The sequence below is a fragment of the Scleropages formosus genome, chromosome 18 (genome assembly GCF_900964775.1).
Source record: "Scleropages formosus chromosome 18, fSclFor1.1, whole genome shotgun sequence".
Taxonomy (NCBI): Eukaryota; Metazoa; Chordata; class Actinopteri; order Osteoglossiformes; family Osteoglossidae; genus Scleropages; species Scleropages formosus.
The window spans coordinates 13,830,417-13,848,803 of NC_041823.1; the positions used below are offsets into that span (position 1 = coordinate 13,830,417).

Consider the following 18,387-nt stretch of genomic DNA (forward strand, 5'->3'; position numbering starts at 1 on the left):
GTCATTTTGCCAACTCTTTCAACATCTCACCCTGCCTTTTTATATACAGTATTTACATTGGCCGTTATCATTTTTTTTTACCTTTTTACGTAAAGCAACACTGTTTAAAAACAGAGACACATTTTACCAATCAACAGATTCAAAATTGTTAAGCATAATGGTCATATGAAATAAATGCTGAATAAATACAAGTAAACACATGGCTCCTGTTCATTTAATAAATGTCACTACTTAACTACTCGTGTGACCAGTTCATATCTAAATGGTACAGCAGTATCAGACAGAATTTGTGTCCAAAAGCATACATTTGTACAATGATAAAGCAATGTATTGTCAGGCACCATTGCAATTGTCATCTATAAATGGAAATGTTATGTATTTCCAGGTATTCAGTAAAATACTACAGAAAGGACACTGTGTATAACAAATTAGTTAGGTCATTCAGTTCAGTGATTAAATGTGAAATGATTTTCAACTGTTTTCACAACTTTGGAAGAGACACTTCTGCCCTCCAGCGGCGGGATGGATTCACTTCTGTTCATTCATTCATTCATTCATTCATTCATTCATTACCTACATTTTTTTCCTGCAAAGACTGCTTTACAGGTGTTTCTTGCTTTGATGCAGTTGGTTTGTACGAGTGCAAGAGCGCACTACAAGCCTGCAGTTTTACTGCTGCTAAACGCACGCGTAGAAGGCAGAGCACCGAGTGCACGCGGACAGGGTTTGTTTGTGCCGATGGATCGGCGTTTCCTAGCAACGGCTCTGCAATGGAATGGAGGTGAGCGCGCCGCGAAACTTGTCACTCTTCAAACTGCATAAACCAAATCAGCGTCTTTTATTTCTGCATGTTGGGTGTCCTCACATTCGAGACACCTACTCAGTTCTGTTCATTTTGATTATTTGCTGACTTTTAATGGTTTTCTTCGAGTTCGAGTGTCCAAGTAGGCAGTTGAGACGGATTTACACCTCATCGACATCTTCTGAGAAATTATTTGGTCTATTAACGTTTTCTGTTGAAGTCTGCGTTCGTAATAAAAGTATGTATATTAGTTTACACGTACATGTATATGTGTTTGTCAGCCGTATTTGAATATTGAAAATGATCTTGATGATAGTCTTACATTATTAAAGCTTTTTTCTTTTGATGTATAAAAGGGAAAATATGCCTCCATTAATCATATGTTAATTGTAGGAACTTTATGACACAAATGAATTTCTTCTCAAATATGGGATTAGGAGAGTCACTGACGTCACTCAGTTGAATTTATCGAAAAAGTAAGTATATTAAACCTTCATCTTCTACATGAAGTTGATTTGATTTGTGACTGTTGTCTTTGAGTAGGTGCATGCACTACATTCCTTTATTTTACTCATTTTTAATATAGAGGACTAGTTAGAGTCCCAGATTTATCAAGATTTCCCATGCTCCAGCACTTATGGCTGAACAATAACAAGGTGAGCATCCTCATGTATTTTCAACTTATAAAATGAAGAGAAAAATAAAACAAGATTCACTTTTAAAAGGGTCAGATGCCTCATCCCTGAGTAATAATCACAGTACAGTAGCTATAATGACATTCACGTATCTTTTGTAAACTCATATTTTTTGCAAAGTGATGCTTCAAGTAAAAAATAAAAATATAAAATTCAGAAATTATACATGCCAGGTATCTTCATATTTGTCACAATTATTCTGCTGCATTTTTTCAGATCACAAAGTTTTCCTGTCCCACCACCAAATGCTGTTTAACTGAACTTTATCTCCAAAATAATCAAATTACCTCAATTTCAGGTACATGTCCTTAGCTATATTAATATATAGCCTCAAAAAATCAGAATCAAAGCAGTTATACATAATAATTAAATTGATTATACCTGGTGTCATTCAGTGAGACCTATGAATAAGGGGAAATAAAATCACACTTGCACTAAATAAACTAATAATAAAGAAATTAGCTGTTCTGGGAAGTTACATAAATAATAATGGGGATGTGTTTGAATTTTGCATATGCAAGATCTTTAAGTGGCGACACTAAATAGCAATAGGGAGAGCCTCAGTACATGTTCTGTCTTCTCACACAGGAGCCCTGGGCCACTTGACCAACCTGCAGGTTCTCCTCCTTTACAACAACAGGCTGAGGGGCCTGGAGGAGACTATGGCAGAACTAAGGAAGATGCAGCGCCTCCACATGGCCAGTGGGTGTACTGCACCAGTTCTAAAGTCCCCCTTAGCACAACGCGGGCACACACACACACACACACACACACACACACACACACACACACAGTCTGAGTCTGAAAAAGTTTGTCCCGAGTGGGGTCACGGCGAACCGGAGCCTAAGCCGGCAACACAGGGCGCAAGGCTGGAGGAGGGGGGGGAAACACACCCAGGATGGGATGCCAGTCCGTCATAAGGCATCCCGAGCAGGACCCGAACCCCAGACCCACCAGAGAGCAGGCATGGGCCAAACCTGCTGCACTACCGTGCCCCCCCTTAATACAATTCAGTAATGAATAAATAAATAAGCAAAGAATGATGTCATTTAATGCTGCTGAAAATCAAATAATTGAGGTCTCACTTTGGATGTCTAACATACAAGTGCCTCTTATCGCATCCTCTGTTCTTAGGCTTTTTTCTGAACCCCTTCACACAAGAGTCTCGGTATCGACACTATGTGGTCCATCACTTGCCTTCTGTCCTCATATTAGACAAGAGAGGTAAATTACATTTTCATTAAATGAATGTACCACAACCTCAGTCATAAAACTGATATTAAATTAAAAACAAACTGAACCAGTTCTGGAAAATATCAGAAGTACATTTGTGAAACAGCATGTTTATATATTATTGAAATGTAATACTAATGAGAGCAAAAATAATACATATATATAATATTTATGTAATGTGTATGCAGCAATAGGATTAGTGATGTTGATATAATTTATTTATTTTTGATAAGCCTTTACAGTATTTTTTATCTTGGCACAGTTATATTAAAGTTAAAAGGCATTTACATATTGTATTTATTACATAAATGATGTTTAATTGCATGTGGTAAGAAAATGGTTTTACTGAAAGACAGGCTACACAAACCAAATATATGCCCCGTTGACAGAGGTGAAGCAGGAGGAGAGAAACGCTGCATTCCAGATGTTCAATCCAGACAGGAGTCGAGTGTTGCGGTCTGTGGCCTTCGGGAGAAGAGCAGAAAGTGGTCTGATACCAGGGAACGGTGGTCCTCCTGTTGTGGGATCTCGGACTACCCCTGGTACGGGCATCACACATGTCAGCATCACCCCAGGGAAGGACATTTCGCATAGAAAGAAATCTGTTGTTTATAGCAAACCAACATGAACCCCCTCATCTAATGCTACAAATAGTAAGTCTTTTTTGTTCCTAATCAAAATTACTTGCAAAGTGCAGTGATGTGCTTTTTGTATTCTACTTATTTGTTATGCTGATTCTTTTGTCATCCATCCAATACATGATCTATGCCAGTGATTTTAATACTTGTCTTTATCAGTTAACTTTTATACAACTGAAACAGAAGATGAACATATAATCAGATTTCACAGCAGAATCAGTTGTCTTGAATAACCACTGAATAACATAAATGAAACAGACTATGCATATTAATTCTTCCTAGCAAACTAGAGTTTCAGTTTAAACTGCTTGAAACAGTAAACCAACATAAACCCCACTGAAAAAGGTGAGGTTTTTGTACACCGTGCTATCATTGCATTTAATGTATGTAATCAGATAGTACCTGAGCACAAATGTATTCTAAATGACATGAGTTGTTTGCAATAAATCTACTGCAACTGTAGTACATTCACATTTCTCATCATTAAATTGCCTACTGTCAGTGATTTTTGCAGTACTTAAAATATGTATCACTTTAGCAAATCCTCATTTGTAAATGTACATAATTATGACATTATGATATGCCTCTACAAACCTGATTTGGAATGAATTTGGTTTATGAATTCTCAGGACTTTGCTTTTATACGTATCAGAATATTTCAAACATATTTTAAAAAGAAAATGTATTGCTGACATGTACCAAACAGTCCAGTTATCTACTACTTAGGTTTTCTGCATTTATTATACACTAAAATGTATTTAAGTAGTTCACTATCTGGAAAAAAATAGACAGGAATACAATTTTCCATGGAAATTCTACTTTTCGTTTTTATTCTGCTCTATTAAGGATTAGGCATCTGATGAGAGTTTTGGGACAACAAGCAAAGGGCTGTAGAATACAATGAACATAAAACTTGCTGTCATTATTTTAAGACAAATCCAACTGCATCTTGATTAATATTAACGTGGTCTTACAAAGCACTGTGATGTCAACAACTGAAAGATTCTATATATAGAATAGATGAAAAGTACCCCATTCAGACAAAAAAAATTATATCAGGGATTTAATGTAAAACAACTCTGTGGGAAACAAGAACTCCAACAGAATGACCAGATAATGATCATTTTATGTAAGCAAATCAACAATTTCCATATATAGCCATTGTCATAACTACAAAACTTAGCACTGGCATGTGCATAATTAATACCTACTATAAAACTTTGTTGCAACATGTTTACAATGCACATCTTTTTTATTTTCACAAACATTCTAATATTTGGTGTTATGCCTGTCATAAATAGAAAAATTAAAACTTAGTTGTATATGACATTTACCAAATGTGAGAAAAACTACATTTGAAACAAACTCCCAAGTTCGGTAAAACTTAAGTGAGTCAGGTATGCTATAGAGCGAAAACAGAATGGGAAACCATGTAAATACAAATGAGCTACGTTCAACGTGACACTGTAGTACTCATGAAAACAAACCTTTACAGGAACTGCAGTGAAACACTTTGATGGGGTTATACAATCAATGTATGAAAAAGACATCAGAAAGAAACTAGGCACAGACAATACATGTCCATCTTTAACCTAAGTACAATTTAAAGTCTTAGAAAGTGACAAAGTGAGAAAAAAATAAAATAAAATAAAAGCTCTTGTTAACTTAAACCCTGGCATATGAGTGAGCTGCAGTGCTTTGGTGTGGAGCAGATCCCGCTCTTGCTGTGCCCTCTGTGGTTTGGAACAGCACAGACGTCTGCTGTTGCTCATGTGTTGATGTGTTCTTGTACACGGTGATCCAGCACACTCACGGGCTGTTCTTTCTTTTTTTGTCCCCGCATCTGATGTCACACAGTACGTGAGGGCTCCTTGTCCTCTACGCTGTTGCTAGGCTAGGTCAGTCCTGAGCAGCTAGAGGGGGATCACAGACGGCTGGGTCAGGCTGTGCGGGGAACTCGGACGGGGAACCCTCGGCCGCGGTGAGGCGCTCCATGGAGCCGGTTGCCTCTTCTACAGCCTCGGTGTTCTCGGCTACAGGGATAAAAACAAGCTTTGTTTAATCTTGCATCAATTTCATTAAAAAAAAAATCCATATAATCTTTAAGTTGTCATTCTAATTTTAAAGCATTAATGATCAAGCTGAGTTTTCAGCAAAGAAAAACTGCTTTGTTCATGTCGGCTGTTCACGAAACTCCCCCGCAAATTCCAGACAAGTTTAAGGCTTCCTTTTAACACAAATGTGGTAAAAGCTCTTTCTTCATACCCTCATTTTGTTTTTCCATCTTCTTAGCAGCTTTGGCCTCTTGTTTTTCCCTCTGTTCCTGGAGCTTCTTGCAGACCTTTTTGTGTGTGAACCAGTGGAGTTTCTGGCAGGCCTGGTCACAATAGATCACCTGACAACATATTTTCAACAAAATATCAACAACTAATAAACAAGTGGTATAAAAGACCGTTGACACTGAACATTAAAGAGAACTACTCAGGCAGGGCCAATGATATCCTGTCAATAAGGTTGCACACACCATTTTGCAGATGGAGCATCTTTTCTCTGCTCCTTTCTCTCCGCAGGTGGTACAGAATTCCGCATCCATGAAGCCCACCTGGCCGGTGATGGCTTGGGTGAGAACAGAGAAGGCTGTGGGGTCATTACCCTGAGGACACAGGAGCACATAACTGCCATCAACATGAAACCCACTTCTTCATCACCACAAGTTCTCAACTTTAGGTCCAAATATGAAAACCATCAATGAGGACAAGTAGCACTAATTACATAGCTTAAACCTAAGTGGATTTCTACGCTGCCATGCTGAATATTAAATGATGTTTAACGATTTAAAAAAAAAAAAAAAAAAATTAAAGCAGAGTCTTACAATCTCCACAGGTGCGATACTCCTAACCATCTGCTGCAGCAGAGTTGAATCACAATAGGGAAACTTGCGGATACACTCGCGAATGAACTTCTCCTGATACTGTGGAAAGCCATCGCTGTCCCGGCCCTTTAACAAGCTGTCAACATAAAAGACACCAAATAAATGACCAAAGCTAACTGTCACTTTATTACATCATATCCACTGGAAATAAACATACTTCCTTTGAATATGCAATTTCAGTAGATACCATTTTGTACAATTTTAAATGCCAGACTGACCTGAAACCAAGCAGTAGAAATGCATGATTTAAAAATAACAAAGTAAATGGTGTGCAAGCAATGTTCATGTTCAGGATGTTCCGATATGAGTAACGGAACCCTTTCCAGACACAAGTAACCACATTTAAGAGGTATGAGAAGGTACCAATCCATACCATTTGATGAGCCCATCCAGCTTGTCTTCACACTCTTTGATGAAGGTGCAGCACTTCTGCAAGACACAGCTGATGTAGTGCATCTTCATGGCCAGCACCTCATTCATATCCTGCTGCTTAATGCACTTCTCACAGACCAGGTCCATCACGCGGTAGCACTTCTCCAAGCCTTCTATGTCCATCAGCAGAGGGTTCTCCTTCACGACCATCACTATCTGAAACAGAGACAGAACAACAGTGGGTTTAAATCTCCCAGGAGAGGCACCTGAAAGAAACAATACCGACTCACCAGTACATACCCGTGCTACGTTCAAAGCAAACAATGCTAAGGTCCTCCTCTAGTAACATCACCCACAACTCTGCTAACAGCACCTTTACCCATGGGTAATAACAGTTTTTTTCCCCACATTATAACTGTCTGTGCAGAATTTTCACTCATTGTACCACATCCAAGAGAAAAAAAAACAAAGCATTTAATTAAGCTGTCCACATCAAATCAACATGCACTTTAATATTTGCAAATATATTGACAAATGCAAATGCAAAACACTGCAGAGTGATGCTCCAGGAATGATCAGGTTTGCAGATCAAAACGCTGTTCTCCACCAAAGTATTCAGGATGCACTTCCTCGGTATGTCAGTGTCTCTATAGGTTAACTAAGATCAATGTGCGACCCACAGAACCCACCAACAGGCTACCTTAGAATCACTGTTCTATAGCAGCAGCTGTTACCTTCACAGGGTTCAGGTTGGTAGTCATGATGACTTTGTGCAGCGGTCCTGCAAGTTTTGGGGGCAGTTTGGGCTCCTTCTCCAAGCCCTGGGGTTTCGTATAATAATCCAATTTCGATCGTGAGAAGAAGTTATTGATCACGGTCACGCAGTCATGCTGACCTGGAGAGCATAGATGAGACATGAAGAGTAATTATTCAGAGGCTGTGAAGTTGAAGCTTTACATCAATACCTAGGTACAAGACAAAAAAAAAAAAAAAAGCCTGCATTTCAGACACACAATGCCATTGTTTTTATTATATTCAAGCTCTCATTACTGTAATCTAAAAAACTGCAAATTTGTATTTGTTGATTCATGTTAAAAATTTTATGCTTTACCATTATCACAAATCCAAGTGGTTGTAAATTAAACACCCAAAATTCCAAAATACTAGTCTTTCACAAGTTCAGTGACTGTTTACAGAACCTACCTACGAAGGCTGCCATCTGAGCGGCAGTCCGCCCCACCGAATTCACCACATCCGTCTCTGCTCCAGCATCAAGCATCATCGAGGTGATGTCTGTCTTCCCTGTTCGGCAGAAAGGATATATGACGCATACAATAAAAACATCAGACTCATAGGGTGAGGGCAAGCATGCTGTCACTTTTAAATCCGCAGATTAGTCATCAGTGCTTCAGACGTACCTGAAAGTCCAGCAAACATGAGGGCAGTGTATCCGTGTTCATGTTCATTGCAGTTGACATCTGCCCCATGTTGCAGCAGCAGCTTGCACATGTCTGCCTTCCCCTTGTATGCAGCATGCATGAGGGGAGTCATCCCATACTGAGGAAACCAGGAACAGGTTATCATCTCCTAGGATTTCTTGCAAACAGCTAAGAAAACATAACACTGATTGGACCATATAAAGCCTACAGCAAGTTATCCTGGATAAAAGTTTCAACTATAACTAACTTAATTTTCTTGTACTAAAATTGAGGCCATTATAAATCGGCACGGCGGCACAGCAAGTAGAACTGCTGTCTCACAGCACCTGGGTGGTGCGAGAGGTCATGGGTTCAATCCCTGCCTAGTCTGTGTGGAGTTTGCATGTTCTCCCTGTATCTGTGTGGGTTTCCTCCAGGTGCTCTGGTTTCCTCCCACAATCCAAAGACATGCTGTTCAGGTTCTCCCATAGTATGTTAGTGACAGAGTGTGTGTGTTCCACTGATGTATGGATGAGTGACCCAGTATAAGTAGTGTATCTAGCAGTGCAAGTCACCTTGGTGAATAAGGTGTGTGGGCTGGTAACACTACACAGAGTTCACTGGAAGTTGCTTTGGAGAAAAGCATCTGCTAAGTAAAATCAGTTTTAACTTCCTGCATGTTCAACATTAACACTGGATAATAAACAGGTGACTCTGAAGAAGTTCAGCAATACTATTATTACTACTTTTAAACTATAGCTTTGCCCAACATTAATTGTTAGTCAGCTTTACAGTGACTTATCTTTTAATACAGACAGGTATTGGTATTGTCTCAGTTCAGAGAGTCAAGGGTACTACAGCAGGAGTTGAGATTTGAACCCAGGAACTTCAGCTTGAAAAACAAGAGCCTTAAACATTACACCACCAGCTGGCCCAGCAGTAAATTTTACATATGTGCAATATTGTGTGCTATACACAGCAGACAGGACAGGACAGACAACAGGATCACAAATATGACTGTGACAGATTGACACAAGACCCCACTTATCACTCTACTTCTGCAGAAAACTGTAGGAAATCACTTGCTGATACTGCAACCCTTAAAAGTGCACCTCCACCTCTCCACACAAGCCAAAATCACAAGTTCAAATGCAACATTTACCAAGGAGTCAGAGCACAGAAAAAACACAACAGACTAAAAAAAAACTGCTGTTAATAAAAAAAGACAAAACACACACTTTACTTTGTATTTTCAAGCAGCAGTTCATAATTCTTGAGTTTCTGCAGCTTGTTACGTTTAACCAGTTATTGTCCGAAAGCGTGGTTCAGTGGAAGAGACATGTAACAGGGAATGAAGCGAATGCGGTGAAGAAATACACTGAGTGCTGTCTCTGTGCTCTAAGGAGGGCTCTGACCTGCAGTGGATCCCACTTCACTTACACATGGCAAATGCAGTTCTGAGGGAAAGTTTGTGAACCCTTTGCGATTAACTGCATTTTTACATGGATCACTCTTACAGTGCGATCTGATTGTCTTCTATACCATAATAACAAACAAACTCAGTATTATTTAACAGCAAGCACGCACTACATTTCACACTAGCACAGGGACCGTAGGGGTTAGCGCTGCGGCCTTTGGACGCCACGGTTGCAGGTTCGAATCCCACCTCCTGCCGTGGCAGCCTTGAGCAAGGTACATAATAAACTGGTATGGTTAAAGTTAACCAGCTGTGGTGATGCAACTAAACAGAAGAGGTGATAGATGCATCCTGAATAGTGTCATAACAGACACAGTCAGATACCATGTGTCATTAGTAACATCACCACTCATTTCCCACATTTTAATGTAAATGTACTGTAACTATTCCAGCTATCGCTCACCTCATCCAAACAGTTTACTCTGACATCCTTACAGCCCAGCAGCCTGGAGGCCTCTTGTACATTTCCTTTTAAGAAAGAAAGAAAGAAATAAATAAATAAATAAATAAAAGTTTAAATATTATAATAAATTGGCACGAGTTCAGGATCAAAGCCAAATCCAAGTTCATCTCGAGCGCATTGTATGAGATACACTTCGACTGCAGTGCTGCCAGTTTAAATGTGATGAGAAGAAAACGCTAGTATGAAACTTTGGCTACGGGGGGGGGGGGGAAGAGGGAGAGTTCACAGGTCATAGGTCAAAGGTCACGCGCTAGCATTCGGCCTGAGGGAGCCGCAATCCCAATTAGCCAGAAGCTAATCACTTTCCCCACGTCGCAATGTACGGGGTTTTCCTTAAGCTATTGGTCATTGCAACTGCACAGTCACCAAGAAGAAACATCTGTTCAGGGATTATTTTCCTCGTCGAATGTTATACGGAATCGACAATATTGAGATTTGAAAAGCCACGCGGGATCTGATCATTACCTGCAGCAATAACTTGGAATAAGTCCTTTTCTGTAGCAGTCAGATCCCCCTTCTTCGGAGCAGCCATCGCATCAGTAACTTTTTCCGTCTACAGTCTACCCCTGGACAGATTTTATTTTTTTTTTTTAAAAAAAGTAAATATATTGTCGAGAAGGTCATCTGAATAATCCGTATCTATCTGTAATTCGACAGTGAATTTCCATCACCTCATTCATCACATTTATGACACTGGGACTGTGGGCTGACGAGCTTTCACATGGAATGTACCAACTCTGTAGGGGGGGAGCACCAAAAGATTAAGATGTAAAACGCTAAATATTGTGTACATTGTTTCATTTTATAGATATCGAAAACTAATTAACAAGTATAAGTAGAAATAGTGTAAGTAACATAAATATTTATTCGCACATGTCAGTTAAAGGCATTGTCTAATGGTGCGTTTCCCCTGCTCAGTGGACTCTCTCACCTAGCTTCCTGAACATGGCGGCTACCGCAGCCCTCACTGCTCGCCATGGTTACCGAACGATGGCCGAGTCACGGGTCGGTGTTGCATCGTCACTGCGATCCTCCTACCGCAGCAGTGCGGAGCGCTTAATTAACAGGCATACTGGCGCCTTTGAAGTTTCTATCAATAATGTACTGCCACCGAAGAGAAAAATAATGTTGTCAGGTTTTATCATGATTCATGTGTGCAAAATCATCATCATGTCGTAATAAAAATGATTTGCTGTAGTTATAAATCATTGTTAACTCCCTGTATAACAGGCCAATATTTACATTTACTTCTCCAGCGATTCACCCATACAGCTGCGTAATTTTTACTGTATCCGTTTAGAGTACCTTGATCTAGGATACCACAGGCAGGTGGGATTCGAACCTGCAACACATGATCTGATGGCTGATTTGGACAAAGAGCGCTGCCAAACTATTAGTTTTGCAGCGGCGCTCCCTTCGAGGGACTCGGATCTGCCTTTAACCGTGGACTGTGTGGGTTTCCCGGTAAATTCCATAACCCTGAATTAAACTTGGGAAAGGAGCTGCAAGATTTCAAAATGATAGCACAGCTCTCTCATAACATTTTTATATGATCCACTGATGCGATATTTAATCCGTTCTAATTTGAGGAACAACATATTCGTCGAGGAAGGTCCCCAAAGCGAAGCTTTAGGCGGATTCGGACAAATCCAGTCTTAATAAAGTTCTTCTGTAGGACCAAACGAAAGAGGAGCAAAAGCGAAGACATCCTCATTGGAGCCGGGAGTTGAAAAGCACGCGCCTGGATTTTGTATTCCTGATGGATTGTCAGTGTGCCACAGATGAACGGCGTCACTTCATTATATTTTTTTTACATGAACTGTATTTATATTTTACACATCGCCCCCTGGAAGCGGATCAAGTAGCTATTACTTAACACTAACCGTAATCGAGCAGTTTCTCATTCAGCCAGAAGAGGGCATCCTCTCTCCGAGTGAAGAACAAGGTCCCGGATGAACAATGAGCGAGTCAGGTGTAAGCAGGTGTTCTCTCCGAGAGCCGCTTTTCATTGGCCAATTAAATGAGCTGTTACACTGACAATTTTTAAAACGGTTATACCAGGAATCCCCCATTATGATGAGTTGAATACTGCGGCTCAGTGCCATTTTTAAGTTTGCTATGGCGGGTCTGTGACGTAGACCAGCATGTAAAAATTAAACATGATGAGGAATTTCGCTTTGTGTGTTTACTCACTGCATCCGGTACGTCGTCTTTATGAACGGCCTCGTGACGTGTCCAGGGTGTGGGATGTGACCCCCTCTGAGTACACTAGGTACTTTGCTTGTGGAGTATAAACATCAGCTCGCGATTTTTTTTTTTCCTTTTTTTTTTTAGCACACGTGACGTGTCGGGTTCGAATCCCAGCTCATCTATCTCACCCCATGCCGATTTAGGTACTTTTCTGAATCGATACAGTGAAAATCTGCTGGTACATCAAACAACACAGTTACCGATACAAATAAACAATAAATAGGGGGCACTGAACTGAGGTTAATAACACTGTTTGCCTGTTATTCGTTGGCGCTGCGCAGTTTCCGCCACACAGTCCCGGGTCTCGTCTCGAGCTGCGCGTCAGTGTCCGCCGCACACCCCCATCTCCCCTCCCCCTCGCGCTCTGACCTCCCACAGCGCAGCGTTTCTCTACCTGCCTCCGCAGTAACTGTTCCTGTACACTGAGGTAAAACAGGGTATCCACCATGGCGTGCGGGGGCTATACGTGCTCGAAGAACTCCCTGTGCGCGCTCAACATCCTCTATGTGGTAAGTATAGCGTGTTTACTGTGCTCTCTGTGGTAAAGTACCATGGAAGCGCAGGACGGGGAGCCTCCGTGCGCCCCTTGGGCTTTTTACGTGCTTTTCCATCTTTCTTAAGCGAGGACGGCAGTGAGTGACCAGAGCTGCACAAATTAGTCCAATAACTGTAAAAACTGTGTAATAACCACTCAAACAGTTATGACATGTCATAACGAGCTTTTTAATAACTGTGGACTGTGTGCAATGAATATAAGACCCGAAATGGACCGATGAGTGCGCAAAGCACAACCAGTGTACAAACAGTGTAACAGCTGTCATAAGTTACTCCGCACTTGGCCACATGTCCACTGCGAGATGTGGTAAAGGTTCGGTAAAGTGGGCACTCTGCTCTTTATTACGTGTATTTTCACTGCTTTCATTGTTACCAACAGTTGATCTTTGCGCTTTTCCATGATCCAGGCTAGCGCGCGAAATAATCACTTTAAATGAAAAAATATGATCCTTAAGGTTTTTTTTCTTCTTCTGCGGATCAGAATGGATCACTGGACGGTTCCACGCACTGACTGTCCAACTCGACAGAAATAAATATCTCCATTCATCATGATTAAATTAATTAAAATCTTTATTCAACAAATAAATTCATCCTAAAAACTGCCATGCCGATAATAAAATCTAAAAACTAGAAAAATCGATAAGACCAGCTAATATTAAAACCAACCTTTTAAGATACTGTAAAATGAGATATCGCTGTATTAACGGCAGAGACCTTTTTATACTAATTCTGCAATCCCGAATAACGGTGGGTAAAAACAATAGTGATTAAGGGACATTCTAGAGTAAATTGTGCTATAAGTGTAGTACAAGTACTGAGATGTAAAGTAAGGGAAATCCAAATGTGCTGATTGTGTCCTTTTGTCAGGTTCCCTTGTCATCATTTATGATGTACATCAAGTGTTTCAGTGCTTGAACCACAAGGATCTTCTGTCCCCTTTGCTCTTGACTACTGCAATGACAGTGAGAGCACCTGCCCGCAGATATGAGCTATGAGCGGGCTTGGTTTTTACAGAAATGCTTAACAAGTGCAACTATATGTTAAGTGCTCATTTTAAAAGTCCTTATTTTCATTTACTGACTGAGTACAGAGCTCATCTTAGTGTTTTTTTTCTATGCTTGAGAGATATGCAGTACATCTTGTACATGTAATTTACAGTCAGCTACATCATACAGATATCTCTCCACTTATTCACCAGTTGGGTTCTGTATAAATCTCAGGTAAAGCTATCATAAGTTAAAGAAATGCTTTAACAGTTCCATTTTTCTGTTTTTTTTTATCAGTATCCGTTGCAGGGTCATGATGGTCAGGAGCCTGTTTTGGAAGCACAGGGCATTTGGTAGGGTACACCCTTAAAACCAGGGTACACAGGACACATCACAATGTATAACTTTTAGCTTATTTTTTATAATCTTCAAACTATTTTAAAATATCTACACAATTAAATTTAAAGATAGTAAGAAATGCAACATCTTTATGAGCTCCTATTAAATTCCAGTTGCTGACTGATTCATCCAGTTATGTGCAATATGTACCAGTTTCTGGTCACTTTCAGCTTTCTTTATCTAAATAATCACTGAACGCTTAATAATTCATATGTGTCCTGTGTTATGTCCAGGTAAGGTTGTATAAAAATCTTGGATAGACATAATGAAGAACACAGCTGGCAGTGTAGTGGTTAGTGCTGCTGCCTTTTGGAGCCAAAGGTTGTAGGGTCAAATCCTATCTCCAGCTATATAAATGGGTGAATGATTATAGCTATCTTAAAATTGTTTGTTAGTCCTTTTGGAGAAAAGTATCAGTCGAGTAAATTTTGTAAAACCTTTAGGTATTTTGTGTGTTTTTGCTGCCAACTAATGGCTGGCTGCAGAAATACAAGTTACTTGTACTTTGCCTTAAATATTAGAAGAGAGCGAGAGCAACACAGTTAAAATTAATAAACAACATTTCTTGAATTTGTAACTGATAACACAATGAGTCAATATATAAAAAGCATCCCACACATGCATAAAATAACCTTTTGAATTTCCGAAAAAAGCCATCATAGAAGTCGGATTTCATGGTTACTCTGGTGAAACAGCTCCTCCCTTCTTCTCCATGGTTCTTTCAAGTCCGTATCTGTCCTGGTGGAAGGTGATTCAGTAGTGCGCCACCCTCTTTGTCTTGAATATTCTACAGATGGTGAGCCTCCTCCTGATTGGCATTGCTGCCTGGGGGAAATGGTTTGGACTGATCTCCAGTTTCCAGGTTGTGGGTGGAGTGATTGGAGTGGGCATCTTCCTCTTCCTTGTGGCTCTCATCGGACTCATTGGAGCCCTGAAGCACCACCAAGTCTTGCTGTTCTTTGTATCCTATTCACTGGAGGAGAGCTCTGAATATGTTACACATACCTTTTAATTGTATTTCCCTATTTAAAGCAAAAGCAAAACTTAATGAAGTTACCTGTTCTTATGATGCACTGAGGGGAGCTAGACCTTAACCTGTCTTTTGGTGACTATGAATAGTTTTCTTTCCGTGCCGATGATATGCTGTTTTGGGACAGCTCAGCTGTGATTTAAATGTATGGCCATTCTGGGCATTTTGATACAGTTATTTTGGGAGTGTGATAGGATTAAAGTTTGCTGCAATGGTCTTCATTAAACTATTCAAAAGTCTTTTATCAAATTGATTTATCCCTCTGTTTTCCTGTTAAGCCGTAACCAAAATCCTGTTTTTGATGAAATTATACAATGTAGGTTGGTCATTGTTACACTTCTGGGAAGAAATGCTGCTGCTGTGACCGACAGAGTTAATCGTGTATTTGAAGAGGGAGAATTCAAGTGTCCAACTCTCATTCCATATGAAACAATTACAAAGAAAAAGCAATATCATCTGTGAGGGGGAAAAAGGACAAAATCACTTGTTTTTTTCAGTCCATGTTACGATAAAATTTCTTAAATAGAACTTCCATTAAACACATATTGGATAAAAGTCCAATTAGGTGCTGTACAAGGAGTGATGTTTTATACTTCATTATCCAAGCCTTTGTTGCAAGTATCACGTGTTCATCAGCGGTATCTTGTCTCTCCGAATCGTGACTATAAGTAAGGATGTTTTTTTTTTTAATTGCTTTGTTAAAATCTGTAGTATGACCATGTTATCTTGAAAGGTTACATGATTAGTACTTGTGTTTTCCTACAATTACATGTGTGGCAGCAGGTTGTACCAACTTGAAAAGTGTTGTGTTTAGATCCTTGCAAGAGAAATGTTTTTCTTTTAAAAACATTTCATTTTACCTCATTCATATCCAGCCATATATCCAACGAGTTGCCTTGACTGTGACCCCAGTACATGATCATCCTCTTCATGGTGTTTGTGGTGCAGCTCTCCGTGTCGTGTGCTTGTCTTGCCATCAATAAAGAGCAGCAGGTACAGTATGTGGTTGGGACGCATCTCAGAAACACTGTCCTGAACAAAAAAACACGAGGCACTTATTATGAGGACTCTCAAGTGACAGCACAGTTGTTAGTGTATTAATTAATGACATGCATAATCAGTAATATTCCTGATTGTGTTATTGATAATTAACATTTTTTAGATGGTTAATGACATTTAAGATCCTGCTTGTTGAAGCACAGTTTTAAACCTTTTATCATGAATATGAAAGAAGCAGTCTTTCTGCCCTCTGTAGGATCTCCTCCTAGAAGTTGGGTGGAACAACTCCGAAAGCACGCAGAGAGATGTGGAGAAAACTCTCAACTGCTGCGGCTTTTCTTCCGTCAACCTCAACAGGAGCTGCGAGGCCGTAAGACACAACTTCGTCCTTGTTTCACTGTTTTTGGTGACCTCTGGGGACTGTCCTCCGTGTCCACGGTAACCCACAATAGTCGTCATCCATGCGTCTTCTGTCTCTCGCTCCTCTGTTAGGCCTGTTTCCTCAGTGGTTCCTGCGCCGCTTGTAAGGCCAAGATTGAGGAGCACACTGAGGAGGTCCTGCACTTTGTTGGTGGGATTGGCCTGTTTTTCAGCTTTACCGAGGTGAGGCGCGCGGTATAGCAAGTTACAGTGTTTGTTACATACCAGGCTGTGTCGTGGAACACAGTCGTCAAAAGCAACACACTGGAACACATTTTTAGAGCATCATACAGTCCCCATTAGCGTTAAACACTGTCACACTATAACATACCGTACAACACATGTATAATTTATTATCGCTTAAAAATACTTTATGTTTTTACTTAGTTAATTACCCCTATCTTGAAAAAAGGCAATACATTCTGAAAAGTTATTCCACGGAAAAAACTACTCATGCTTAATTTTTTTTTTCTTTCTTTCAGATTCTGGGAGTGTGGCTAACACACAGGTATCGGAATCAGAAAGATCCCCGAGCAAATCCAAGTGCCTTTTTGTAATCTTAATTGTAGGATTTATCACAGATTAGCTTGATATTAAGACTTTTGGAGGCTTCCTTCGTCTGAATTTACATGAAGAATCATACAGAGAACGTAGATATTTGTAATTTGCTACAGTAGCGGTAGAGCTCCAGCATCAGTCTAAATGTACTTCTGTTCAATTAAGGTCTAGTGTTTGTGTAGTTAAAAAAAAAAAATCACAGTGCTTGAAATGAGTTATTTTTAGATTTTGGCTGTGATGATTTAATTTATTAGAGATTCCACAGGTTTCATATTCTTACAAAGACATAAGTGTGTTCCTCCTTGCAAACATGTTTCAAAAAGTGTTTAAAAGGGAAAGTATAAAGTGAAATCACCAAAAAATGAAAAATAATCAAATAAGAACATGCAGTCAAAAACCAGGTAATTTTGGTTAAGATCTTTGCAGTATGGTATTTTAACAAGACTTGGAAAATGCAGAGAGTTGAAACACTGAAACATGTTTGTGATTAAGTATTTATTCATGTTTTAGAGCCTGTCACCAACTCATGTCTTAAAGCACCTTGCTGTAATTGCCTGCTTTTGTGTAGAATGTTCTAAAATATACTCAAGTACGAAATAACGTTGCTCTTATTGTTATCGTTGAATGTTACTGAAGTTACAGGTAATGATATGAACAACCAGCACACAACGTCATCTTAAAAAGAAGAGCAATAATGATATGATTACATGGCAGGTCTCTAAACGATTGCATTTTGATATTTTGCAGTATGTCATGTCCAAATCTTGACTTTCTCTGAAGGTGTGCATGCAGCCTTTTATATAAGGTGTGTACTGCTGTCTGCTGGTTCTGTGAACTGTGTATCTGAGCATTTGCATATTGCAATAAAAATGCAACACATCATGTCTTATATCACAGCAAGTGTGTTTTCAATGGATGTCAAAGCAGCAGTGCAATTGTTGGAGGGTTGTAAACACAATGATTTTGATTAATATATTTTAGGCTTTCTTCACATTATGAGGCTATTCTTTGTATATGAATGATAGATCTAGTGTACTTTACCTCATTGCAATTGCGTAACAATCTTTCACACCTTCGTCAAACATTGCACCTCTTACAGTACAGCAGTCATTCGCTCCTTTGCCGTATCCACAGGCAGCCGGGTTCTTCTAGGTAAAGGA

General features: G+C 39.8%; 3 protein-coding genes across 8 annotated transcripts; 2 read left to right on the plus strand and 1 right to left on the minus strand.

The window, feature by feature from the left end:
- The first annotated feature begins 714 nt into the window (after positions 1-714).
- lrrc72 (leucine rich repeat containing 72) lies at positions 715-3,817 on the plus strand. Of its 2 annotated transcripts, none has more exons than XM_018740588.2 (7): positions 715-781; positions 1,196-1,278; positions 1,389-1,458; positions 1,714-1,795; positions 2,086-2,199; positions 2,632-2,721; positions 3,120-3,817. In XM_018740588.2, the coding sequence occupies exons 1-7, from the start codon at positions 776-778 to the stop codon at positions 3,356-3,358; spliced, it is 684 nt and encodes a 227-aa protein (XP_018596104.1). In that variant the 5' UTR covers positions 715-775; the 3' UTR covers positions 3,359-3,817. The 2 variants fall into 2 exon arrangements, with proteins under 2 accessions (XP_018596104.1, XP_018596105.1); XM_018740589.2 differs by lacking the exon at positions 715-781 and adding an exon at positions 810-1,040.
- A 357-nt stretch (positions 3,818-4,174) lies between these two features.
- Positions 4,175-12,642, minus strand: ankmy2a (ankyrin repeat and MYND domain containing 2a). Of its 5 annotated transcripts, XM_018740780.2 has the most exons (13): positions 12,516-12,642; positions 10,962-11,134; positions 10,702-10,767; positions 10,496-10,596; positions 9,971-10,035; positions 8,091-8,229; positions 7,876-7,974; positions 7,407-7,567; positions 6,674-6,888; positions 6,241-6,376; positions 5,893-6,021; positions 5,634-5,763; positions 4,175-5,401 (listed from the first exon to the last, which is right to left on the minus strand). In XM_018740780.2, exons 4-13 carry the CDS (start codon positions 10,560-10,562, stop codon positions 5,268-5,270), a joined length of 1,275 nt encoding a protein of 424 aa, XP_018596296.2. In that variant the 5' UTR covers positions 10,563-10,596; positions 10,702-10,767; positions 10,962-11,134; positions 12,516-12,642; the 3' UTR covers positions 4,175-5,267. The 5 variants fall into 5 exon arrangements, with proteins under 5 accessions (XP_018596296.2, XP_018596294.2, XP_029101860.1 ...); XM_018740778.2 differs by having other exon boundaries at positions 10,496-10,767; XM_029246027.1 differs by having other exon boundaries at positions 10,496-10,767; positions 12,224-12,642.
- Positions 12,643-12,661: 19 nt separating this feature from the next.
- Positions 12,662-17,814, plus strand: tspan13a (tetraspanin 13a). Its single transcript, XM_018740782.1, has 6 exons — positions 12,662-12,789; positions 15,014-15,181; positions 16,163-16,243; positions 16,506-16,619; positions 16,742-16,852; positions 17,152-17,814. Exons 1-6 carry the CDS (start codon positions 12,727-12,729, stop codon positions 17,224-17,226), a joined length of 612 nt encoding a protein of 203 aa, XP_018596298.1. The 5' UTR covers positions 12,662-12,726; the 3' UTR covers positions 17,227-17,814.
- Positions 17,815-18,387: the final 573 nt, after the last annotated feature.